Source organism: Zootermopsis nevadensis, unplaced genomic scaffold, assembly GCF_977971745.1.
Source record: "Zootermopsis nevadensis isolate Lab colony 2312 unplaced genomic scaffold, Znev_1.0 Znev_ptg000012l, whole genome shotgun sequence".
NCBI classification, from domain to species: domain Eukaryota; kingdom Metazoa; phylum Arthropoda; class Insecta; order Blattodea; family Termopsidae; genus Zootermopsis; species Zootermopsis nevadensis.
In genome coordinates, this window is record NW_028259144.1 from 3,078,351 (window position 1) to 3,105,217 (window position 26,867).

A 26,867-nucleotide genomic window follows, 5' to 3' on the forward strand; every position below is an offset into this window, starting at 1 on the left:
TAACAATACTTGGCCAACATCTCAGGTGAACATGGCATTAGGGAACTTCTGAAAACTGCCATTATAGAACATCAAAAGATGCTCATGTGAAACATACAATCCCTCATCCTTAATGTATTTAACACATATTAAAAAACAAAATGTATTTCAGCTGCTCCACTACACATGTCAGGGACAAAGCTTGTCTCAGGTACACAGAAGTAAAAACCCTGTAAAATGGTGACTAATTCAATTCAATTCAATTCATTTATTAAAGTGCTTGACAACAGCCAAAAAAGCCAATAACAGCCAAGCACTAACAACAATACAAACATTACAATACAAAAGCAAACAACTGAATATATAAATGTACTATACTGATTTATTGCAAAATAATTAATAAGTAAATGAGCTAAATGTTATGGATAAGTAAAATAATAATTAAATAAAAATCAATTCAATTTTGGACAAACAACATACAAAATAAAATGTTATACTAAATAAACAATAAAAAACAATGATTATTGTTTAAAAAGCTGACTGACCTCAGTAAGCAAAACATGATCTTTGTTAATAATAATAATAATGTAATACATATTAAAAACAAAATGTATCCCGGAAATAGCTGCTGCCCTATGTACCTTAGGGATAAGGTCTGTCTCGGGTACATGGAAGTACATACCCCATAAAGTGGTGAAGAGATGGGATAATAATAATAGATGGATCCCGGAAATAGCTGCTGCCCTATGTACCTTAGGGACAAGGTCTGTCTCGGGTACATGGAAGTACATACCCCATAAAGTGGTGAATACATGGGATAATAATTCAATTCAATTCTTCAATTCAATTCTTTATTATTTGTGTGCTGTATCAACAGCCAGATGGCCAATAATAATAATAATAAGTAAAACCTTCACTAAAAGTTTCTTGAAAACGACAACACATGACCAAAGTCACAGCTTTATTTAGTACAAACCAATCCCCTTCTACAGTGCATTTATTGCCACAGTCACATGCAATGCTCTTATCCCAGGAGGCAAGAGCTGGAAGACTAATTTCAAAACACTAACAGCACCTGCCACTACAATTATTCATACAACAGTGCAGCGTTATCCAAGATCGTGTTAAGTACTGGATATTGCAGTGTGTGGATATGGTTTCATATACTGTTGAACAGTGTTGCCATAAATGTCCCAGAATCATTGTTCTAAGCACAACAGGCACCTTGAAATTATAAATAAATTCTGTTCTAAACAAATTCTGTGGCAGGTCAGGCAGTTCCTGCCAGGAGTTGGGATATGAGTTTTATATAACCCTGCCAGCAGATGCACTTTGTTACCACTTACCCACTGGAGGTCTTCTACTGAAAAATGATGGAAAACTAATCGAGTACTGTCCAGACTGGAAGCTGAGGCAATTACGGTGGGGGAGCAGGTAATCTTGGGCATTCTAGTACCATACAGTTGTTTTGGTAAGTGTAGTAGTACCAAGGAGCTGAGCAAAACTGCCTTGTCATGTCTCCGTCTGTAAACAGTAGTTACGCAGTTAATATCAAATGTTCATGTTCTGCTACAAATACGCACTATATGCAGCATTAAAAAATGTAATGACACATTTCGTTCAAAATTCTGTTGAGTGCTTGTGTGCCAACAGCATTCAAATGGGCAATATCTACATTCACTCAGAGACTTAATTTTTATATGTACCAGACTATTGCACATTTATTTTTAGAGGCTGGTATTTGTGACAATGTGCAAACAACAAGTTTATTATGACAGTATTAAATAAACATCTCAAGCTCTTTTATGATTTTACAAGCAGACAAAACATAAATCGCAATCACAATATAAACAAAGTGCAATATTTCTTACATCCTATTTTAGTTTTATCAGCTTCAATAATCTCAGAAAGCCAAAAACACGTTCTTCTTAAACTCCCGTAACTCAGAATTAATACTGCTGCCTTAATTCTTCCACTTTAATGACAAATACTTCATAACAAATTATACCAACGCTACCCATGACATTCATACCAAGTTTTGTGAAAATCTCTCAATTGTGGGTAGACATAGACATGCCATAAGCCTGTCTTTTCTTATAAAATAAGGAAAGTAGTCTAACAAAGCCCAAATCAGAAGAACTGAACAAGCTTCTCGAATGTAAGTCTGAATTGTGCATAAAACATGAACAGGTGGAAATACTGTAATGTATGAAACTGGGACAATTAATTGGAAAGATTATTTATATCAGTCTTCCTAGTAAAGTGGGAGGTGTCTAGATATCTATACATGCTCTTGCCATAATGACAGGCCTTATCTCTCACCATATATAGCACGAAAACAATGTAAAGCTTAGAATGTGATGCAGTGCTTTTGCAAGCCAGACAAATTTCACATTCTGTTAGAGTGGTGACAGTGACAGCAAAACAGTTCTGGTAAGTCATAACACTTACAGTTCTGGTAAGTCATAACACTTACTGTTTCTTTGTTTATTTTGTGCAGTACTGGACAGACAGGCTACAAACTGGATGTCTGTGGTTTTATTGTCAGCAGTGGCAATGGCATTTTTGTTTTCAAAACAAAATTCCATAGCCATGCAATCTATCCACTGGATACAAGGGATATGTGAATTTCCTTTGGGAGTGATAGTAGCCAGAATGCGAAGTTTATCAGTAAGTTATTTAATGGAAATGTTTCAACACGGCAGTCAGAGATTGAGATGATTAATGACAATGATTGGCGAGCATGTAAGGATTTGGAAGGACTCAGGGGCCACAGACTATTTGAAGGAATATTCTGTCAATTAACCCTAACCAATGGAGTGTTACACCCACACCTCCTATACTTCGTCCTAACCTTAACCACATTTGTTAGGACCCTTGGATGGTGAAGTAAGCCTGTCAAAAGGTTTCTATGTACACAAGGAAGCATAAAACAAGAAAACACCGACACACACCCATGCCTCGAGTGGGACTCGATCCCATGATCCTAATTTTTCAGCAGCCAAGACCTATGCCTTAGACTGCAGTGACTGGCTCATTAAACAAATTCCAATCAAAAATGACAGAAGTTACATTTCTCAATATTTTATCAAACAGTCTTGTTAACAAGCCATTTTTAACCCTTTCACAAAATTTTATGTTTGTTTACAGAATGTTTATGAACCTGTATGTGAGTATGCCTCTTTCTAACCTATTATGATACTGTAAATTTTTTTTTTACAACTGGAATATATTGTGACAGACAAAGAATACAAAAGAGGTGTCTGTCAACAGAGAACCAAAGATAGCATAAGACAAAGGATTGATAAATATAAAGAATAACTGAAATTATCTTTTCCTTACTAGATTATCATTGTGAATTAAGCAGATGCAATGCATTATCTCTGCACTTCATTGGCCTTGATGTTAATCTGTTACATACAAACAAATCCATTGTTACGAAGCTAGGGATATATATACTTGATATTATACATCAACTGTTTGTACAATGGACTGCTTTTGAGAAAAAACATGTTCAAATTCATGTACATGGGGCCAATATGAACTGAAGATTAAATGTACCTGATAAATATTAGTGCAGACCCTTAATACTTTTTTTAATCCATTCAGCATTGAAAATGAAACCTGCAGACAGACAGGACTTCCTCATACATGTTCCTTTCATGCACTGTTCACAAAGAGTGCACAATGAACATAAATACACTGAAGCTGGACTTATTAGTGAGAATGTTGTGCACAAATAGTTGTGATGACAACTCAAAAAATTTTGAACTTTTAAATCATGTAACTATACTTTATCAACTTCTGAGGTTATTTAGCAGCAAGTGCTATGAAAGTATAATTTGTTAGGTTAACTGGAAAGAATGGCAGACAAGGAAGCTATGCTGTATTTTTCAAGCCCACAGAATCTCCACACCCCAACATTTCTACTTCAGTTTAACCCTTTCAGATTGTCTGTTTGACACAGTTCAGCAACTGTTCCAATGTTGGGACTCAGTCTGACATTCATGGAAATCACTTTTTGTTGAAATTTCAGAGATGGTCCAATGTTTATGAAAATCAATTCTCCCATAATACTGGAATCGGTCTGCTAATCCTAACAAATATTAAACTAAAAACAGCAAACACTTATACTGGCACAAGTGGTTTTGTGGTCATGAAACAGATGAACCTAAAAGAAGCCAACAATGAAAGAAAAATCACATTCCAACAGTTTTCAGTTTTAAACAAAAGAGTAAGTTACACTTCATGGAATGTCATATGTTGCAGTATAGCAGGTACCAAGGGTTAATTTAGTTTAAAAGCTCTGGGAATTTAGATATGCACATGTTACCATGTTAACTGTCCTATCTTTCATACCACATCCACAAGATAAGACTAACTGATTATGTGATGGCAATTCACAGGAAATGAGTTTTCAAGAGCCTGTGTTTTTATGCCCATATTTGTTCCTCATTTTCTTTGTTGCAGATATCAAACTAGTTAGCTCATCTCATATCTAGCTCACATTCAAAAGACAGTAACTTAAAATCTTAAGGTAGGTTATTCTAACATTTTTTTCAATACCTTCAGACAAATAACCACAACATTAAAGTAATTAACAACTGATTCATTCCACATCATCCTCACACATTCTTCATGTTCATTCAACCATTTCAAACTCGGCAATAAATTATTAGTTCATACAGCTTCATAAAACTCATGATTGTTTAAATCACTGTGTAGGTAAACTCCCACAGACACTGATTTTACGAAGAAGGTAACTTCAGAGTTAACAAAATATGTGATAGTAAGAATGGAGAAACATAGTACAAGAGCTACTGCTGAAGCTGAAACAGAAACACATATCAATGCTAAAGGCACAGGGATACAAACAAAACTTAAGCCACATCAAGAAAGGCGTGGATCAGATGTAATTGATAGTATTGGTGAAGCATCAGTATTTACAGAAAGAAGCACCAGCAAAACGCTGAATATACATGTTGAATTTCAGTCGACTCAACGTAGAAGTTCAGATGTGGTAGACTATATTGGTGATAAACATAGTGAAGTTAATGATAAGGAGACTAAAATCACAGAAGTTGACAAGGCTGTGGGTGGGGCTGAGCGACCAACAACCCTAGACATGAAGCCAACTGTTAGCATGGAATGGAATCAGGAGGAACAAGCATGGACATCTGATGACAGATCCTCCAAAGATGTCACCGATGCAACTCCATCTACACCACTGGAAGCCAATAGTAGCTACAAGGATGACTCCAGGTAAAAGTAAACATCATGTAGTGGTTAGCATTCTTGCTTCATATTTGAAGAGATCCCTCAGATCAAATCCCCATCAGGTAACTGTCTAACCTGACTAATATTTTCTTAATTAAAAAGCAGGCCACAGCTGGAATCTCCTACATATTTTCCAAGTTATAGGTATAAAGTTATCAGAGCACATATAAATGCTATTATAGTGCCTACTTTTTCATGGCACTGCATCTATGTTTAGGTTAAATAAGTGAACTACAAATATTATCATTCACCTGGGCACCTCAAATTGAACTGTTGTTCCTAGCTTTGAATCCAATTTGCTGTGGTCTTCCTTTCATAAGCCTCTGCCATTTCTCAGTAAACATTATATAACCAGTGCATTTTATACAATATTTTCAATTAAAATTCATGTAAATTTGTAGAATGGTAGACCCTTTAGGTTTGATCACAGATCACTGTTATATATTCATTACCTTCATGATACAAGTGTTAATGCTGTCAGGAAAAGGTGGATGGATAAGTACCTGCTTGTATGATGAAGTTCAATTTTTTCATCTCATCCACACATACACCTCCAAAATGGTCTTCCCATGACACTTTTCACTGCCCAGCTGATAATTTTGATTTAATCACATGAATATCAGATAAAAGGCAACAGTTGTGAAATTTTCTCCATTATTCTGTTAATCTGCTGTTATACTGAGATATTCTCCTCAGCACTGACATAGATTGAGGTTTTCATGGCAGTGAAGATGTTGATGTTGATGATGGTCTTACGGGTTGTAACACTCACTATGTGTATAACTAACTAACTAGATGGCTTACGGAACCCAAAGGTTCATCACCGAACTAACCAAAGCCCTCCACCAAACCCTGTATTGGGCCAACAAAACCCAGTCTCCTTTCCTATCTCTGATAGATCCTGATTATCTTCCCATCTATGTCTAGTCTCCCCAACGGTCTGTTCCCCTCGGGCTTCCTGATCAATACAAGTGCACACCTCTTGCCTCTCCATGCGTGCCACATGCCCCACCCATCTCATTCTTCTAACATCAATATGCCTCTCCTCAGCACTGTTCTCAAGTGTCCTTAATCAGTGTTCTTCCCTTCTTCCTTCCCTTCTCACAATCAGAAACTGAGTCTCAAACCCAGACAAAGAGCAGGTACAATTAAAGTCCTATATAATTTTGTCTTTATGTTTAGAAAGACAAGAAAGGAAGTTAAAAGACTCAGTGTAAAACACCATTAAATATATTACAAATTTAATTTGATAAGAATTTCAAAATGAATATAATTTTGATCTGTTAATGTTGTGTCTAAGCATTGTAAGTCTGCGACATTTTCAGATAGATTTTATAAATTCTTATAATTTATGATGAAATTATGATAATATAATAGAGATTGTTAAAAAAAGTAAGACAACTGTGTCGCCAAAAGCAGTCAGACTGTTGGATTTTATGAACCTTGCCATGTACAGATGTATAGCAGTGGAAGCAGATATGCCTGTGGACTGGAACGCAGATGAATACAACATGCAGCATAAACGGAGGGGCCATGCTGTCATTTTTAACCATGACATGTTTGAAACAAGAAATTATGCACCTAGAGAAGGATCTCACATTGATGTTGAAAACTTACGAGAAGCCTTCAGTTCCCTTCTATTTGATGTCACCATTCATAACAACCTGGAGTATTCAAAGATCAAAAAAGTTATAACTGCATGTATGTAGACCTTTAATCACTGATGATGTGGGGAAAATCAAATCCCTTGGAAACTGACCTCTTGAAATGCTCATAAATAAATGGGATAATATAAAAATGGATTGCAGGGAAACACAGAGTGAGGATGTGAATGACTGAACTAGCTGAAGATCATGTTAATGGTGGGGTCTGATACCAGATGTGTTCTATTAATAAGTATTGGATGATTTACTGGTTGGTTCATACATTGCAAGGTATTATGTATCTAATAAAATACACTGGTGAAAATCAAGTAGAATCAGCAGAAATAAACTTGTTTTTCAGAACTTATTACCACAGAAGTCTTTACAAAAGTCTGGATACTTTTCATGTTGACACTGAGTGTAAGATACATATAGAATTTTAATGTAACAAGAACAGGAAAATGAGCACTGTGGTCTGGCACTGAAAAGGTCCATTTCAGTTCAGTATGATACTTGTCTGCTGTCCAGCTATATTACCTGTATTATAGATTGATCAGAAGTCATCTATATGACACTGTGATTGTAGGAGCTTGGGAACCATTTTCAATGGCAGATACTTATTGGGTATTGTTACTATAACTGTGATTTTCTTAAAACGAGCATATACGATGCAAGTACTAAAAAAAACCAAATATATTTTATGGATTTCTACAACACTTACAAAATATATATTCCCGTTGTGTAAATCCTTGGTGATAGACAGTGAAACCTCCATCCATCGTTCCCCGAACTACTGTCGTTTTATCGTATCACTCGTTCGAAAACCTTAGTCCTGGCCAACAATTTTCCCGCACTGATCGTTTCTGAGAAATTATAACGAAATTTACGCAATGTTCTTCGAATTTAAAATATAAATTAATATCGAAAGACGCACAGCGAGATTGCCACGTGCACGTTCGACACCATCTATGGCTCGTGTGACATTCGCGAAAGGGGCGGAAGCGGAAGACGACGAATGTGAGCCCGAAGTATATCCGAGTTTTGCCGAAGCACGTGCTGAATTGGTGCAAAAGTGAATTCTTCTATGAGCACAATATTTGTAAAGGTGATAAAGAAAACATTTTTAACATAGAAAGGGCCCTGTTTCAACTAAAACTCAACTCAAAGTTTCGACAAAACAGATGTCCATTAAATGCTTCTTGGGCAAAAAGAAGTAACTTTGAAATAAGTTTTATGTGTATTGTTTTATGTATGCCAAAGAGAAAAATGCATTATATTATTTTTCATTTTAATTATTTCCCGCAACTGTAGGTTTCCCTTATTCATCGTAAAATACGATGTATCGATGTTTCACTGTATATCCTGAGTCCTTCCTAAAAAGCTAACAACACACACTGTTAGTCAAGAAATTCTCTACTTTTTATGGAACTTTAAGGTTCATCACCATGTTCACAAGAAGCATCCATCAGTAAATAATACAAAAGCCTTCAGATTTTCAAAAATAAGCAAGAAAATAAATTGGAAACCAAAAAAATAATAAAAAGATTATAATATTCTAATTTTGTTCTAGTGGCTGAGGAAGACCACTCAGATGCTGACTGCATAGCAGTGATAGTACTGACACATGGAGAAGAGAATGGACTTCTTGTACCTCGAGACAGCAGCATATTCTACAGTGTGGATATACTCTGGAAACCTTTTACAGCTGACAAGTGTCCTACATTGGCTGGAAAGCCCAAACTTTTCTTCATACAGGCACAGCCATTTATTTCTATACTACCAAAATGGACCACTTTTTGCACAGATTTTTCTACTGTACTGAAATACTGACATTGTTCATTTAGTATGATAATCTTATGAGTATAATATATTCCCATAGACCAGAATAAAAAAGTTGTAGGATTTGAGGTTTTCAAGGCAGTGAGTCTGAAGATAGCTGTCTTCTGGGTTGTTGGGCAGCAAGACAGCCATCTTAAGAAAAAAGTTACTTAGGTCTTTCGAATACATATTCATGATGACCCAAAGAAAAGTCATTCTTTCCTACTGAAGTTCTGATGTAGGTGGATTCACAAATGGCTGTTGTTGTAATGGGGCTGTTTCGCTAATATAACAGTATCCCTATTTTGCCCCTAGTTGCACCCTCCACTCAGGTTTCCCAATGTTCCAGACATCCTACTCATTCATCCCCCATCCAGCCATTTATAAGTTTGTCTCACTGACCTGTGGACCTGTACTACAAGTACCAGTACTGGGAGAGACATCAGACTAGTTACTTAGACTTGAAGACGCAGAAAAGTCTCTGAAGCGTCAGTAATATAGCCTACTTCTACATGACACCTTATATGCATCAGCTGTTAAAAACTATCAAACATACCAATCAACTGAAGTTATAAGACAAAAATAACTAAACTGAGGACTGAATGTGTCTTAAACATGTTCAGTGACTTTGTGAGATATTAAGTATACTTCTTTGCAAAATCAGCTGTGAAATAATTTTATATTTCAGGCATGTCGGGGAAGGGAGCTGGATGCAGGAATCAAGATGAAACAACAAAGAGGTACACGGACAGAGTTTGATTCCAGCCCATCCCCATACAAGATCCCAACTCATGCTGATTTTCTAATTGCATATAGCACTATGGAAGGTACAGTATAATTAAATAAAAACGTTTACAGTAAATCACTACGAGCTACAAAGCAATTCTAAAGCACAATAGGCATGCAGACAAAATACAACAAGTAACAACCCAGAAGACACCTACATACAAATTCACATCACTTTGAAAACCTCAGATCCTGCATATTTCCTCTGTTTCAACCCAATGATCATTATCATGGCAATGAGACATATTTCTTAATTTCACAGGCTTCTATTCATTTCGTAATCTGGACACAGGAACTTGGTTCATCCAGTCTCTCTGCAAGGAGCTAAATTCAACTGATAATTTGCTACAGATACTAACAAGGACAACCCGGCGTGTCACACAGTTGGAATCAGACAGCAATGTGAAGCAGTTCCACAAACAAAAACAAGTTCCATCCATTACCTCCATGTTGACACGAGACCTTCACTTTCATCCTAAAAGCTGAAAGCCAGTGAAAGATCTCCAACTGCAGAATAAGATCTATAATAATTTTAAAAACTTTTAACCTCCGCTATGAAGTGGTTTTAACTCTTCAGTTATGTTGGTGTCCAGTACAATGTAAAGTAAATAAATGTTAATGAACATTGAGGATAATACCTGATTAGGTACTGAAGTACGTGCATAAATCAAAAGACAAAACCCTGAAAACAGAAAACAGAAAACAGAAAAATTAATATTTAAAATAGGAAAGTTTCACATTCTAGAACATCCTGCCAATGTGTTTTGTGTGGCTCATTTACATTTTTGTAGTAACATATTGCTATGTATAATGAAGAAACAGTAGTTACCACTTAAATTAAAAATTTAATTCAGTCAGTAATTAATAAAAATAAGAAAACAACAAATTTGTTAAAGAAATTTAGTGAGTAATTGTGAACCTGTCTGTGACAATATGTTAGTAGAATTTCAATAAACTACCATAACATTTCAATGCATTGTAATTTATAATTTGGCAGCCCTTAAGTTAATCAGATAGAATCAAATGGCCCCACACTTGTAAAAGGCTGATAACCCCTTTGCAAAAGTATAAACAGACCACACCTGAAATTTCATACAATGAGACAGTAAGGTGCAGTAATTCCTTTGCTGAAGAAACACAAATGAGTATATATGAAATTCCGTAGTTAATGCATTTACAAAATTTATATCAGTTATTAACAGGAGCCGGGATAGCTCAGTCAGTATAGTGACTAGCTACGGGCTGGACGACCGGGGTTCGATCCCTGACGGGGACAGAGGATTTTTCCCCTAGCCTCTGCGTCCAGACTGGCTCTGGGGCCCACCCAGCCTCCTCTACAATGGGTACCGGGGTCCTTTCCCGGGGGTAAAGTGCGGCCAGTGCGTGATGCTGACCACTCACCCCCACGAGCGCCGAGGTCAAGAAAGAGAGGAGCTATACCTCCACTCACCCCAAGCGCCTGTGCGGCACGTAGCGGGACAAACTTTTATATCAGTTATTAACAATGATAGAATTTTGTTTTAAGTGTACAAAAAGACTATTACCTAATATTTTGGTTTACTAGTGAAAAAGGTCTGTTTTAAGTCAATGAAGAATGACTTCTTTCACATCTTCATCCTTTACCCCCTTTCAGCTTTTCCTTATCCCTTTTGTACCTTTATCTCCTACCTTCCCGTCTCCTGTGTTCTTTTACCACCCCTTTGAACACAGAATAAGAAAGAAAAATACCAACTGCAACATTTTTGTCAACAATAGCAACACTTGTAAAATAGATCATATTTCTATCTATCACCATTACCGAGAAATTTTAAGCCACTGTGACAGTAACCTGAGAAATATCCAACGAAACATCAAACTGGATTTTATATAATACATAACAATATATTCTGCTGAAAGGAGTGAGGAAAACCACAGAAAAATTTCAGTCAGTATAGCTGGCCTAAGAATAAAATCCAGACTTTCTACATACTAAGTAGGAGTGCTAACTACTGACTGAAATTATTCAGAATAAAGTCAAGTGATGAGTTTCCATTTTGATGACAAGCCTTCAGGAAATTATATGACTAGTGAGAAGACATAACTTAAGTTATTATTACCTGCTAGTGTCCTGACATGGAGTCTTCCAGCTTATTATCAATCCAGTCTCTGTAGAAGCTGACACTGGAATACACACCAGGTTTGTTTGGTCTTCCACAGCCATGACCCCAACTTGTGATTCCATATAATGTAAATTCACCTGCAGAATTATATAAACTTCAACGGAGGAACAGGATATAAAATCCGTAAATTTAGCAAAGGAGCAGGGTTAATGTGTAAATGCAGGGATAGGGAACATATCCACTGACCTATACCAAATTTACTTCTAAAGATATTTAGCAATAAGCAGTATTAGTTTATTTAATCACTACTCCAATATCACTCCAGAGGACTTAAAAAAATATCTACTGCTGCACATTTGTAAACATTTCTCTTGCCACTGACTTGTATACGAAGGTTTTTTAAATGACACAAATGACATTTTGTTTGTGAGACAGCTTCTTAAACCTGATTTTATTTTCTTCATAGATGAAAATGATGATGATGATGATAGCAGTAGCAGCAGCAGTAGTAGTAGTAGTAGTAGTAATGAGCACTACATATACACATAGCCATCTTCTTCTACGTAACCATACTTTTCAATGTGTGGAGTGGTAAAATAAAGTAATAGAAAGAATGTATATAAAAAATTATGGCTTTGTGAACTATCAATTGGCTACAGATGTTAATGTAGACAAAGCTGACTCATTTAAATATATTTGTGGAAAATCTGTAAAGAGTGGTGCCACTGATTAGAAAGTCAAAAAATGGTGGATTTGGTACAGTAACATCAGGAAATAACAAATTAACCTGATGTGCCTGTATAACAGCAATGTCCATCAACATGCAACTGCTGCATCATTAAAAAATGCCATGTGAATTATTCTTGTGTTATACACCAATAAAAGAAAAGAAGAAACCTATAAGTGATGGAAAAACTCAATAACCTGAAATAAATGGTATCTTACCATTAATGAGACAGATAAGAGGTCCTCCTGAGTCCCCTTGACAGGAGTCCACTCCGCCTTCCAGCATACCAGCACAAAACATCCCCTCTCCTACTGCTTTTGTGCCATACACAAAGCTGGCCTTACATGTTTCATGGGGCAGCAAGGGGATCCAAGTGGCCCTCAGATGACGGGAATAGCCTGTATGTGATAGAAGAACAGTTAAGAGTCAGCACACTTGACTTTCAGCCTAAACCCAATTAAACACATCACTTCTCGTCTTCTGAGTTATGGCATTGTGTTCCTGTAAGCAGTTACCAACATTTATTCTCTCTGTAGAAGGAACTATTTTCATTCAGAACCTTCTTAAACACCTGCAAGACCACGTAGTGTTACAAACCACAAGACCACAATCAATATCTTTGCTGTGAGAGCTTCAAATCTTAGATAACTAAACACTATTTCATGTCCTAAAAACATGGTTAGAATTAGAGTTATATAACATTTGAAGGTTCCACAGTGAATGAATGCAAATAAGTCTTCTGAAGCAACCAACGCTGTTAAGGGCACAATAAAGTTTTCAACATTTCAGAAACTACCCCTGCCTCCATCATCAGGGTTTAGAATTAGGGTTAGGGTAGCCTAAATCATTAAGTGTTCGTACTTTCAGAACTAATATTCTCACATTTCTGTGGACTCTACTAATCTGTAATTATATGAGAAATTCAAGTATACAACACAGAATGGATGCAATTATGCTACAAACATCTTTATTTAGGTACCTAAATGTTAGAAAATCAACAAACTGAATTTCTATAGGAATATAAACACATCTACCAGTCTCTCAGAAAAATTCCACTGCTGTGGAATCTGTCATATTGGTAGCACTTTCACAGTTGTGTTTGAAGAAAACACACGGTACGAATTTGTGTATCTTCTTTATGTGTTCTTTACTTAAACACATGAAAAGAATGTGTAATGCAGGGAGTTGTGTTGGTCCATCCATGTGCATGTTTTATCTCCAATCGCACTGACAGGATTTTTATTAAATTACCATTCAAAATCTACACTGAAAGTTATTCAGTCAATTTAATTTTGGTCATTACCTGTCCAGTCCAATATAATCTCTACTTACGATGAAACTCAAATCATATTTTCTCATTTTTCTCACAAAAAGTAAAAGGTAAAACATACACAACATAATATATAGACCTCAACATAATGTACATGTATTTGAAAAAATGTTTAATATGGTATATACTGGGAACGAACCGTTTTTCAAGTGCCTTAGCACTGCGGGTCCCAACTTTTCGTTGGCTTGATCTATAGACAGTCAGTAGGACTCCATGGACGAGGGATCGACCCGTCGCAAGGCCTCTACCTGTACACAGGACAGCACAACACAGAAGAACATCCATGGCTTGAGTGGGATTCGAACCCACGGTCCCAGCGACCAAGTGGCACAAGGCCCACGCCTCAGAATATGGTACATATTATGGATAATATGAAATAAATTAAATCTACAGATAAATGCTATATTCCATATCTGAGGTTTCCTACTAAATGTTTGTTGCATTCACCTGAACCAGCTGCTTTCATTGAGCCCCAGCCTGATATGGTACAGTTGAGACCTGGTGCGTACTGGATACCATGATGTGGTAAACAGGCAGGCATGATCTCCGGACCTAACCGGATTCCCAACCCCTTCATTTTTACCAAAGCAATGTCATTGTTTAGACGCATGCCCTTGTTGAACTCCTCATGCAAGTATATCTCATCAATGTTCAATTCTTGTTCTGTTCCTTCAACTTCCTGTATGAAAACAACAACCATTAATATCATACAATCCTGATAAGTTCCATTATACATTTTATCTTCAAAGCCATCTGTAAGTAATTAGATATTACGTCTACAGATGTTGTGCATATGTACCAGCTGTCATTTATATATAATAACAACATCATTTAGCCTTTTCGCAGTATGTTACATGCAAACTGAGGCTTATAATGGCATTATGTCTATGTGTGTGCCCATAAATTATCCATTATTGACTGAGGTCATATTAGTCTGAAGTGACACAACTACGTCTGAACTGAGATTTCAGAAAAAGAAGTATTTCAAAATAACATAAATTTTAACTGATAAGTTTGGTTGACTTTTATTCTGATGGAAGCAATAAAATTGAATACAGATATCATTAATTCTTCTTACTTCTTCTAGTTTATATAAAATGAATTGTCTAATGGCAATATTTTCAAATTTTAACAACAAAGTGTCACTGTAGAACACAAAATTGAAACCAAACTACATCATTTTCTCAGAAACTATTTCTTTGTACCAAAACTGACATACAACATGAAGTATAAATCTCATTAAGCTACTCTTCAACTGCAATTTAAAAATAGTTTTTCAATGCAATGTATTTGCAAAAATCAATTGTGGAAGACATGTGCATTAATTATATAATTTACATTTGAGAATGCAATATAATTACTGTCTGAACTGACAAAGATGTGAAATTCTACGCACCTCTGTGTCATGATCTCCAACCCTGATAAAGTAGGCACCCTTGGTGTAGTCTTGCATACAGTGTCCAGCAGTGAGAATATGGAGAGGTGAGATCACTACTGCTCCACACCAATGTACAGACTTCCCTCCCGTTCTCACCCTCACACTTGCCTGTTCAAACAAGAGTTGTCCAATAAAACACAAAATTTCACATTACAATATATCTACAAGGCAGTACTACTGAAAGAATTAATATACAGATCATGAGTAACAAGAATATAATAGTTAACTTCTTTACTCTGAGTCCAGCTAAGTGCCTGGCCAGAGGTGGTGCCTTAACTGAGCACAGAGATTCTGATAATGTACTCACTGCCACTTGTACTATACAACTTAGGCGAGGCAATAACTGAACTTGGAGCACTATGCAACGATTACTGGAAGGCAAACATTTTTGGAAAATTTACAGCGAATTAAAAGAGAATGCGCAAAGAGACATTGAAGACTGAATATTAGAACTGTTCACAATATGGAAATTTTTATGCCAGCAGCTCAGTAAAAACTGACTGTAAATTTAAAAAAGCACTTGATTAACTGACAATATTTTCAAATTATTTAAGGTGAAATGTACACCTGTCTTAAATCCTAACTTCATCCAAACCTCATGGTGTCATTACAATAACAAACTTCTTTTACATTATCCATTATCCTAATATTAATTAACAATTATGTTTTGGAGATTGGAATTTATTTCTGGAGACAGTCACTAGCTCTAGTGACTAGGTTTCACCTGAGGATGGGGACAGATTATGATATCCAAAATGTAATTTTAAATTACAACTAGGACAACAGATAACGTCCAAGAAGTTTGCTACTGTAATAATACACCATCATCACAAACCTTTATACTCGTGATGCATGATGATGTTTGAATACAAAGTGATTATTTTAGTAATGAAAAGAACTGGAGTACCAACTGTACTCTTGTGTACCTAGATTACTGGACAATATACACAGTGATATCCCTATTTAACCTTTCTCTGAGTAACCATGGACATGAACACTAAATTCAGAAGAAAACAAACCTTAAATGTAGCAAACATAACACTGAGATAATGGTTCTTGGACCACAGAAACTGAATGCTACATGGAAAGCATCATAACATTAATTCATGATTCTACTGCTCAGACAAAATGAGTCACAAGAACTTACAACTTAACCTTTCACTTGTTACCTGCCATGGATAGCTTCCCTTTAGCACCTCGTAGCCCCCCACAACACGAGCCTTCTGGTCATCAGCCAGTTTCATGTAGTCTACGCTTCTTTTGCCACAATCAGATGGAAGAATGTTGTTGACTAGCAGAACATCACTTGTACGAGATTCAGCATCCATCTCATGTGGGTTCTAAATACACAGGATCACATGAAATCTTCAAGTATGTTTGAAGAAATAACTCTAGTAATTAACAAGAATATAATGCAGTCTAATGCATAATATTCACAAAACAAAATTAACATATGTTCAATTTGTGTCACACATTTCACAAACAGGTTTAATAACAGACCTGCTTAATAAAAAAAAATGTACACAGAATTTTTGTTACAAATATAAATGGAAGACATCAGCTGGGAGATGTTGATGGAAGGAAACAATTAAAATTAACTTTAAATAAATATGGTGTGAGGATGAGGACCAGATTCATCTGGCTTGGAAAAGGGCCCATTGGTAGGCTCTTGTGAATTCAGTAGTGCCCCTTTGGGTTTCATAAAAGGCACAGAATGTGAGCAATTATCAGCCTCTGAAAATGGCCTTGTTTCCATCAAATTAGTTACTATATTTAATGATTTACAAAAATTAATCACATATTAATTTTAATGACATATAAGTATTACTATGTCTGAGTACCATTCACTTCAATAAATTTTAAGACTGATATTACTAAAGGACCTAAATACCTATTTTGGGCACATTTTACTAAGTGTTAAGCAGAGAGGAATATGTATAGAATAAATATTATAGAAGTATCTACAGTAGATGTTATGTGCCCGAGACAATATTTGCATATAGCTCAGTGATTTAACGAAAATACTAATAATACATATTACATGTTTAAAATCAAAAATGTTGTCTAGTTCCCACTATTATATATCAGTGTAGCTCACATTTCCTCAGTTTAAAGTCCATTACAAATATCTAGGCAGCAGGCTCACATAATGCATAATCAAACTGCATCTTTAAACACCTTTCTATGGGTGCATTTGCTCATTCTTTTTGTCATAACACTGTTGGTGTAGACATATATGAAATGTTGTGCTGAAAACATTAAAAATATTTTGAACAGCTGTTATTTTAGAGCTTACCAGTGACTGACGAATGTCTCCGGGCATGCAGATAACTGCTGCATCCTCACTGTGTTGACAGTTGTGCTCACCCCAATAAGAATGCAGGCACTCTGTTATTCCTGTCTCGTTGCCTGTACAATGTAACTGGTCCAACCAGATCTGACCTTCTCCAGGGCCAAAAAAGCCATCCTTCTTGGCCTGTGCTGGACCACCAAATCCCAGTGAACGACAGATGACTGTAGCAGCAGGAACTGTGAAGTCATCATCACAAACAGTCCCCCATATTCCATGGTACCGCACTTCCACACGCCCTTCCATGTTGTTTGTTCCACCCACCAGTCGCAGCTCTATTGGTGACTGTAAATGAATTTTAAACACAAATGTCAGTAAACAACATAATCCTGAATATCTTCCTTCCCAGTACAATGAAAATATAATTAAAGGTTTGTCTGGACAAGCACTAACTGAAGAGAACGTTAAATGAAAGAAATTTCACGTCAAGATCATTGATTTTTGATTAATAAAACTGAAAAATAAAGGAAGGAAAACCTGGAGTCAAGAAACATTGAATAGGTTTACTGGTACAATAATATTTCCAAATTTTTCTCAACACTGTAGTGCTACATTAATGATCATCTGCGTTGTAACACTGTGTGGTCCTGTAAGAAGATACCAAAATTTCTCTGAAATACTGGTATCTACCTACAGGTTCACACAGTACTTCACACTAGAAGACAAACAAACACTGACATTATCAATGCCAAGAGAACCTCAAATCTCACAGTCTAATGCTACAATTTCCTCATTATTTTTAAGTATGTATTTATGTGTCTACATTCTGTGCAAGTTTAATTTAAAAATAAATATCACTGCATGTTTGTATGCTTTGATGTCAGTTCATAATTTCAATGGATAAAATGTCACAAACATCCTCAGTTGTCAACGGAGGTCAAGACAGTTTATTTTCACTGACAGAGAAAATTAATGATATTAACAGAATTCAGAATTTCTGTATCATGGAAAAGGCTAAAAACTTACTTATTTTAATGGACTGTCTGAACTACAATCTGTTAGGCCAGTGTGGTCATTATTGGTATAAAGTGGAGGTGTACAAAAGCGTTTATAAGCTTCTTAACAATTCTGACCACATGATAATTTATATGACCATCTTTTTAAGCTATACCTTCAGTTTAAAATTAATTTTATAGTATAAATACAGTTAGATCTGACACACACACACACACACACTCTTTGGTTACCCGCTGGATAATAAGGACCAAGTTTAAAAGCAATGCTGCAGGTAATGGTCATGATACTGATGAAATTATAACAGCAACAGATCAGAACTATCTTAAAAAACTTACATTAACATTGAATAAAAATATTAAATACTTAATTGACAATACACTCTAATTATTGGTCCTGTAACATCAGCTTCTGAAATAACATGAAATTTTTAGTTGAGAGTAATATCAAAGCACTTTCTTTCTACCTTCTTCAAAACACATTAAGATTGCCAACTACCCCTCACATGTGCATTTACCTTGTCAATTAAATATTACACTCACGTTACACAAAGTGGGATCTTCATCACTTGCATCATCACAATCATCTATGTTGTCACAGAGGTATGCAATTGGAACACACTCCATGGTGCTTTCACACTTCCAGAAGCCAGAAGCACATATCTGATCTGGCACGCTGCACATCACACTTACAGCCTGACAAACATACAGTTGAGAATTATTCTTTGCCCTTGACTGCAAAAGCCTGTATCTGGACATACACTAGCAAGTTAAAATCCTCATAAACTTCTTCTATAAGGCACATTTTAATATTAAATTTCCATCTATGCTTTCATCTTCTGAGATGTCTCTTTCCATGAATGACATTTTTCCTGACAATGTTTAGTGTCTATACATTCAATTATTTTTAGAATTAAACACAATTTATGTATGTGTTCACTTTGTGCAAAACATGCAACACAATACTTACTTCCTCACGAAGGCAATCGTGCACTCCCCAGCCTTCAAATTCACACTCCAGGATAGAACTTTCATTGCCGAGACACATCAGGTCATCCACCAGAAATATTGCATCTTCTGTGTGGTCACGGTTAATATATGATCCAGGTGGCAATATTTTTGCTGCCCCCAATGGAAATCCCAGTTCTCTGCAGACAACTTCAGCATCTCGCAGCCCAAATAAATCATCACATATTAGACCCCATTGACCAAACACTGCAAAAATACATTACATATTTTATAAATTTATGTCAGATACACTTTATTCTTTCTTCATTAGACACAACAATATGTGAGTCTAATATGTTAACTGATCCAACTGCCAGGAGTCAGGTATACACGCATAAGCAGAAAAATAAGAAGCAAAAATGTTTCCTTACGGCCAAACATTTGCTAGTGAGGCATAAATGTGGCACACAAGTAAAGTAAAGAATGAGTGGAAGTAAAGTTCCACTCATTCTAGACCTCGTTTTGGTCAGCTTCCCACCTGGCCACTTTTCACCAAGGTAAAGAACCCTAATTTCTCACTAGATACAGGCTGGGTGGGTTCCAATTAGTTTGGACATGGGGAAAAGAAGAAAAATTACAGTCCCAGCTGGGAATCAAACACAAGTTATCCAGCTTATATCTGACTGAGTTATTACAGTTCATTACAGGATCTGTACAGAAATAAATGAATATTTATTAATGGATTTAAACTAACACAGTGAAAGAGTGAATTTCTCTTTTTAGCCTGTTACTCACCTTTGACTTCTACACGACCCTCATGAGAAATGTTACTTCCTGCCAGCCGAATACTGTAATCAAGATATGCAGCAGAGCAATTCTTCTCATCTGACCTATCTCCACAGTTGTTCTTGCCATTACATACCTGAAAAGTATAGACAAACAGAATGTTTGCTCCATTCAAAACAAGTATTACTGAAATTATTGATTCTTATTCTACTTAACCTATGCCCAATCATTTCCTGATTGTAACCTGAGACTTACACTATCATTTAATAAAAACGAATACAAGGAAGTTTACATATTTTCATACAAAATATTAACAAAGTTCTTGTATAAATGGCCATTATTACACCTTTACAATCTACAGACATGAATAATTCACATTTCTCACCTCTGCTGACAAAGTATTTTGTTTCTGACACTGAAGATAGTTGCAATAAATTACAGTGAAACCTCGATGCATTGTTTTTGACAGGGGAGAGAAATAAAAACGATGAATACGGGAAAACGACAGTTGCGGGAAAGCATTAAAAATGAGAAAACTTTAAAATAGTGCATTTTTCTCTTTTGCATACATAAAATAATACACATAAAACCTGTTTCAAAGTTACTTCTTTTTGCCAAAAGAAGTCTTTAATGGATAACTTTACGTTTTAAGCGAAACAGAGCCCTTTCCATGTTTAAAACGTTTTCCTCATCACCTTCAAAAATATTGTGCGCATAAAAGAACGAATTCACTTTTTCACCAATGCCGCATGTGCTTCAGTAAAACTCGGCACAGCTTCGGGCTTCCATTCGTCGTCTTCCCCCTCCTCGTCATTTCTCTCCCTTTCGCAATCGTCACACGACTCATCGATGGTGTCGGCCGTGCATATAGCAAGCTCGCCGTGCTTCTTTCGATATTAATTTATATCTAAAACGATCATTTTAAATTCCAAAAACATTGCATAAATTTCATTATAGAAGTAAATGTTATATGTTAAACTGAACCAGGCTTACCAGGCTTATGTTGATACACTTTCCATTATCACAGTGGAACTTGTCATCACACTTGACTGACAGCGATTTCACCTCATAATAGTCCCAACCGTCTTCTGCCACTAGACTGCCTGACAATCCAATATTACTATCACTCAGAAGACACACTGAGTCTTGCTTCCTGTCAAATCCATCAAATACTTCACTCTTTCATGGCCAGTAAATAAAAATGCCAGTTATCTGTGAGTTACCCTGCATGCATATATTAACATTTAAAATTACCAGACATGCAAATAGAATGAGGCAAACAAGAAATGACACATAATTTTATGGGGCAATTGATTCAACGCAACCATTTGTTAGACCAAGAAATATTTCGGAGGATAGCATTAAGATGAATATTGCAGAAACAGGCTTTACGGGTGAGAGGTTGCTGGAACTACCTCAGTATTATGTCTAATGTTCAGTTTTGGTATTAATGGTGTTTTACACCCAGAAAGTTAACTTGTGGGATTTCTAAATTTGGCTTAGGATAGCATCCACTAACAAGCTACAGCAAACACAGTAAAGAACCTTCACACTCCATAAAAGGCAGGTAATAGCTTGTCATTCTCAGGAACTATCAGTTTCACAAAGGCTCTGCTTCATGTAGGTAAGTTAAAAATAATATCATGATACAGGCATCTGCATATTTTGTGGAACAATTCTATCTACAAAACTAAGCAAACGATTGTATATTTGTATATTTTTTAAGCCCTAATGATGATGAGTACCTAAACCAGAAATTCCAACAACCATGAGAAATAGCATTTATATTTAAATTTGCTTTCATTAACCTAAATAAAAACTGACAATCTTACAAATGACTGAAGGATCTACAGATAAACTCCTTTGCTTCATGACAATGCTGAGAACAGGTACCAGCATCTGTCTGCAGCCATTTCTCTCTATCATGATGCTCCAGACGATGGTTCGAATGTTTAGAAACATTTTCAAAAATGCCTCCACAATCACGCTCATCAAGACCATTAGAACAATCCTGGAAAAATTAAGTCATGAATTTACAAGGAACAGTACACTGTTTTCTGTCCGATTCCATTCTAGTTTTAGCGAGGGAACTTGTCTGACATATTTGAGTCCATACTAAATTGGCACCATATATTCTAACCTTTTATTATATATGGGAATAGAGGAATTTAAACCTCTGTACTAAGAGGCTGCTGACTGGATAATAACTCCTGGTAAACAAACAACTGCAAAGCATATATGCCTTCATTTTCAACCAAATTAAAACAGCAAATAGATTTGTACTTTACCTTCTTGCCATCACATTTCCACCTGTCTGTGATACATTCTCCAGATCGACACTTAAACTCTCCTTGTCTGCACCCACGTGCAGTCACTGTAAATACTTTCTCAATGCCTGTAACAACGCAGCAAGACATTCACCTCATCTAACTTAAGAAAAATTAAATACATCCAATTTAAATAACAAAATACAAGACTACAGTTAAAACTGAATACATTTATAGAGAATAAACAACTATCAAATAACTAACAAACCTGACAGTAAAACACATTAGAAATCCAACTGAAGGGTGTTCAGATTAAACACAATGTCTATGGGGCTTAATATCTGATCACCTACAGCCTCAAGAGCTTCAAATTATTTACATCCTCAATGATTGGTGTTTCAGTAATTTTTAATTTTTCACTATTAAATTTATCAATAACCAATCTTTTCTTCATGATGGCAGTCTCATTCCTGCATTCCAATGGATGAAATGTCTTTCACATTCACCGAGTCTCCCTGAAGAGACGTGGCGTTTCCAGCGTTTAGCAACACAAGGTTCATTATTATTGCGTGATTCTTTGTTATGTGGCTTCTGTCTCTTACATTCACCCTCCTCAGCAATGTCTTCACTGTCTTCAAATGGAGACTGTTTAACATAATTTATAACCTGGTATGCAACTATAACCATAATATTCATAATTACTGGTTGCATGAATACCGTAGTAATAACATACCTTTGTTCCAGCAAGATGGGATGGCACATGGTTGCCGATTCCTCTGTTTCCCTGCAAAGCACCATGGCTGTGATTCACCTCCTACATTTCGACAGTAATTGTGACCCGTGAGAGTGGTATTCCTCTCCCTCTCTGACACCCTGTAGCTGAGCTTTGGAATGATTAGAGGGTCGTCCCAGTGTAAACAGGGCAAGCCACTAGCTGTCACATTAGCAGAACCCTGGTAATTGTACTTTTCTACATTCACACAACCTGAAACATTAATAATGTGCTTACAATTATTCACACAAGTTACAGCATACAGTGGGAAAATTGGTACTTCATTTAATGATGCCATAAGCAGCTCAGACTATATAGCATTGAATGATATGATCATTAGTGAACAATAAATTAGAGAAACTGTTGGAGGAAGTAGTAATGACCTAATTTAAGGCACTATGCTTGAAGTTTGACAGTTTGTCTGGACATTCATAAATAACCAGAGCAGGTGAGCTGATTTTAAACACATTACTCACTCTAGACAAGATATGAAGCTTTCACAACAACTAAATGCAACAAAGACTTCTCAGGCAATCAGCCATGGAAGTTTGGAGTTACAATCCAACACACTACCCTGATGATGGAGACAGACAGTCTCCAAAACGTTGGACTGTAACATTAGTGATTGCCCATTAATCTATCTCTCACTTTCAGCTACATTAATTTCAAATTTAGTGAGAGGATCTAACAAGCAATGCAGCTTGGTCAGGCTGGTTTTGGGTTGCTACACAGAAGTGACGCAAAATGCTTACCAGTGAAGCTACACCAATTTCTCAGACTAGCCACATAGCCATTACCAAAACTCTTAATAAGTTAACATACTGAAAAGTTAACATTATAAGTACTTCCCATTGATTCTTGGTTTATTTATACAACACTTTTTAAACTGCATCAGTTATTCACCATCAAATAGTATAATGATTTCAGAATGGTACATCGACAAGGATGTGCAACTGTACTTAGGAACTTGCCTGCAGGGACTGAGAAAAACTATTAAAAACCTCACACAAAATAGCTGACCTTTGGACCAAGATTTCTTACTTGGGCCTTCCCACATACAAAGTAAATTACGTTACCTTTCCAACTGACTCACCAATATCATCAAGTGGTCTCTCACAGACGTAAGGATGGCTGTGTGTGATGCTACAGTCTTCAGTGTCCCAGTAGAAATAATTTGCAGCACACATTCTGACACTCTGATGTTCATGTGAGTCAATGCCAACATCACTGATGCCATCACTCGTGTAGTAAGCATGTTCACATGGGAAGACACGCTTGGCGACAATACAGATTGGCCTATCCCCTGTTTTAGGTGGGCTCCTCAGGTTGTTTGTCCAACCTAATAAGCAGAAATTCATATTTCACTGTTCACATACTTCATTTTACAATCTTACATTACATTAAATGGACTGGTTGAATAAGTGTTTTTAACAGTCGGTCTACTCTAGATTTATAAAGACTTTTCTCCACACCTAACACAAATTATGATATAAGAAATCTCTTTTGTATTTTTTCCTCAAACCCAGGAAAATTTAACACTTTCACAATCATTATACATTTGTTGCAGGTGAGTTGGTGTACCTGACACATTACAACACAGACATCTGTCAATAAGAATAACAAAATGTCCTTCACCTTTCCTATGACACATACCATAGAGATGATTACATCAGCAAATTCCACTAAATTTGACATTTTAAACTGATAGTTGGAAAAATTCATCAACAGATAGTGATAATTTTCTTCAAAAAATAAAAACCCAATGTGTAGCTGTTAAACTGTCACGCGCTATTCCTTCTTTCCATAAACCAGAGTATGAACCATGAAAAACTTTGACTAGTGAAAGGGTCAAAATGTGATTTATTTTAAATATGATCTATTGGGACATACCTGACCACCATTTGGTAAATTTGAATGGTGCAAGAGACCCTTCCCAAACCCACAATGGACGCTGTAATACAGACACACCTACACCTGCAGTAAGAATGTTTGTTATGTTTGGCTGAATCTGCAGCAGCCATTCAGATATGAAGTCACTCTCTTCCTGCAACAACAGACAGAGCTTCCTTCAGACCTATTAACTGCCTGGTTGTCTCCATAGGTTCACATTTAACATAATCACTCAGTGGAGGACTGGGAACATACACTCCATGTCAAGGTCCGCCACATAATGTTTCATAATTTTCTGCCTCTGATGTGTCCGTATGTGCCTTGATAATGTGCCTTGATAATGAGCTGACAATAATCAACAAGACTGTCAGAGATTCTAACATGAGGAAAATGCAGGTTTTGAAAAAAATATTTACTGACATTTCATAAATATCATAAAAAGCAGTAATTTCTATAGACATCACTTCTTTTGATACATTTAAAACAAAATGTATATTATAATTAAACTCCATTTCAACTTATTTTTGTTCATATTCTGTAGGCCTTATATTGTATATTTGGAACCTGTTTTCCTTTTGTTGATATTTTACAATATTTGTAGATCATATTAAGATGTGAAGATTTCCGTCTTCTGGGTTGTTGCGCTGTGTAGTCTGGTCGATGTTTACCAACGTTTCTGAGGTCATACTGCCTCCGTCATCAGGGTGATGAATATTCATATGACAGTATGACCTCAGAAACGTTGGTAAACATCGACCAGACTACGCAGCGCAACAACCCAGAAGACAGAAATCTTCATACTCACCGCTGTGTAAATCTCAAATCTTACATATTAAGATGTATTATTGGATTTTTTAGAATTTATTGTTTTATTATTTTTTCAGTGCCTGACAGTAATTAGTCTTGTTTGGCTGTTGTCAAGGACTTACATTACAAAGTTTAGTTTAATTCCATTTAGTTTATGAAAGAAACATGATCTCACCTGGGAAGTAATGTCAAGGAGTTGTGATCCTTTGGACTGGCAGTCTCTAAGCGCCTCTCCATGACTGAAGCCTTCAACAGCATGGCGTACACTAGGAACCACCAAATTATAGCATCTCTCGCCATGATTTACTTCACCAGGACGGCACTGAGAAGCCCAGTTCTTGTAGCAACGGACACCAACCGCATCTCTAGCTATCACACACTGCTGTCCAGGTTCCAGCTGGCATGCAGAGAAAGTAGTCTCGTTTCCACCACATGATACTTCATTTACACTCACTCGTAGTGTGTCTTCTGTGGGCTGCAATGGTCGACCCTGCCATGCTAACTCCGCACCCCTTTAAAAAAATCACTGAATTACTTACTATTACACTTCCAGGGTGCATTCCAAATTCGTGGAAAGAGAGCACACAACTGTTGCTCACTTTCAACATTTACTTGCTACTTTCTTCACAGTATGTTTCCCCAGTTGTAAATTAATGTCCTCAGTGCAGTTATTGGCTGATTAATATGCAGTCTGTTGACTGAAATAATTTGTGAATAACCAGAAGTCACAAGAAATAAGTCAGATGGTAGAGTTATGCGGGAGCACCTTAACTTCTTTCCTAGTATAAAAACTTTCAATAATACAGCTCAAAGCAAATAAGCCATCTTAAAAACACAACTACTTTACATAACCTTAACACTACTACTGACATTCGAGTTGAACTGAGATTTGCACTGGTAACAGTAAAAACACAGATCTAAATGTATGGCAGAACTGTAACAGCAGTACTTACTTGACCAATTCCATTCCTGATTTATCAGCAAAAAGACACACTTA

The 26,867-nt window shown here is 36.3% G+C and overlaps 2 protein-coding genes across 16 annotated transcripts in view; one reads left to right on the plus strand and one right to left on the minus strand.

The window, feature by feature from the left end:
- Positions 1–227: 227 nt before the first annotated feature.
- teq (Tequila) overlaps positions 228–26,867 on the minus strand; it is a 32,412-nt gene continuing 5,772 nt past the window's right edge. Inside the window, exons 7-24 of one of the 4 annotated variants that reach the window (XR_002547218.2) lie at positions 26,046–26,382; positions 25,064–25,217; positions 24,267–24,512; positions 23,135–23,386; positions 22,423–22,529; positions 21,967–22,145; positions 21,128–21,287; positions 20,144–20,270; positions 19,371–19,615; positions 18,944–19,096; positions 17,394–17,732; positions 16,267–16,437; positions 15,056–15,205; positions 14,107–14,338; positions 12,548–12,727; positions 11,600–11,739; positions 7,621–10,185; positions 228–1,503 (exon numbers count right to left, since the gene is read on the minus strand). Coding sequence is in view for 3 of the 4 variants with exons in the window: in XM_022087188.2 (XP_021942880.2) it covers positions 11,603–11,739; positions 12,548–12,727; positions 14,107–14,338; positions 15,056–15,205; positions 16,267–16,437; positions 17,394–17,732; positions 18,944–19,096; positions 19,371–19,615; positions 20,144–20,270; positions 21,128–21,287; positions 21,967–22,145; positions 22,423–22,529; positions 23,135–23,386; positions 24,267–24,512; positions 25,064–25,217; positions 26,046–26,382 (3,169 nt within the window). In the remaining variant the exon portion in view is untranslated. Of the gene's footprint in view, positions 1,504–7,149; positions 10,186–11,599; positions 11,740–12,547; positions 12,728–14,106; positions 14,339–15,055; positions 15,206–16,266; positions 16,438–17,393; positions 17,733–18,943; positions 19,097–19,370; positions 19,616–20,143; positions 20,271–21,127; positions 21,288–21,966; positions 22,146–22,422; positions 22,530–23,134; positions 23,387–24,266; positions 24,513–25,063; positions 25,218–26,045; positions 26,383–26,867 lie in introns of those variants that run through there. The other 3 variants (XM_022087188.2, XM_087347591.1, XM_022087187.2) reach the window with 3 other exon arrangements.
- Positions 1,502–10,475, plus strand: LOC110841540 (caspase-1). 12 transcript variants are annotated; one of them, XM_087347599.1, is made up of 8 exons: positions 1,502–2,412; positions 3,130–3,148; positions 4,016–4,213; positions 4,973–5,241; positions 6,713–6,957; positions 8,470–8,654; positions 9,406–9,544; positions 9,766–10,475. In XM_087347599.1, exons 2-8 carry the CDS (start codon positions 3,131–3,133, stop codon positions 9,987–9,989), a joined length of 1,278 nt encoding a protein of 425 aa, XP_087203725.1. In that variant the 5' UTR covers positions 1,502–2,412; position 3,130; the 3' UTR covers positions 9,990–10,475. The 12 variants fall into 12 exon arrangements, with proteins under 12 accessions (XP_087203725.1, XP_087203726.1, XP_087203733.1 ...); XM_087347600.1 differs by lacking the exon at positions 4,016–4,213 and adding an exon at positions 4,450–4,516 and having other exon boundaries at positions 4,705–5,241; XM_087347607.1 differs by lacking the exon at positions 4,016–4,213 and adding an exon at positions 4,450–4,516.

Coding starts and splice junctions, on each gene's coding strand:
- LOC110841540 (XM_087347599.1), top strand. Junction 8,655..9,405: donor CCAAACTTTTCTTCATACAG/GCACAGCCATTT, acceptor TTTATATTTCAG/GCATGTCGGGGAAGGGAGCT. Junction 9,545..9,765: donor TGCATATAGCACTATGGAAG/GTACAGTATAAT, acceptor TTAATTTCACAG/GCTTCTATTCATTTCGTAAT.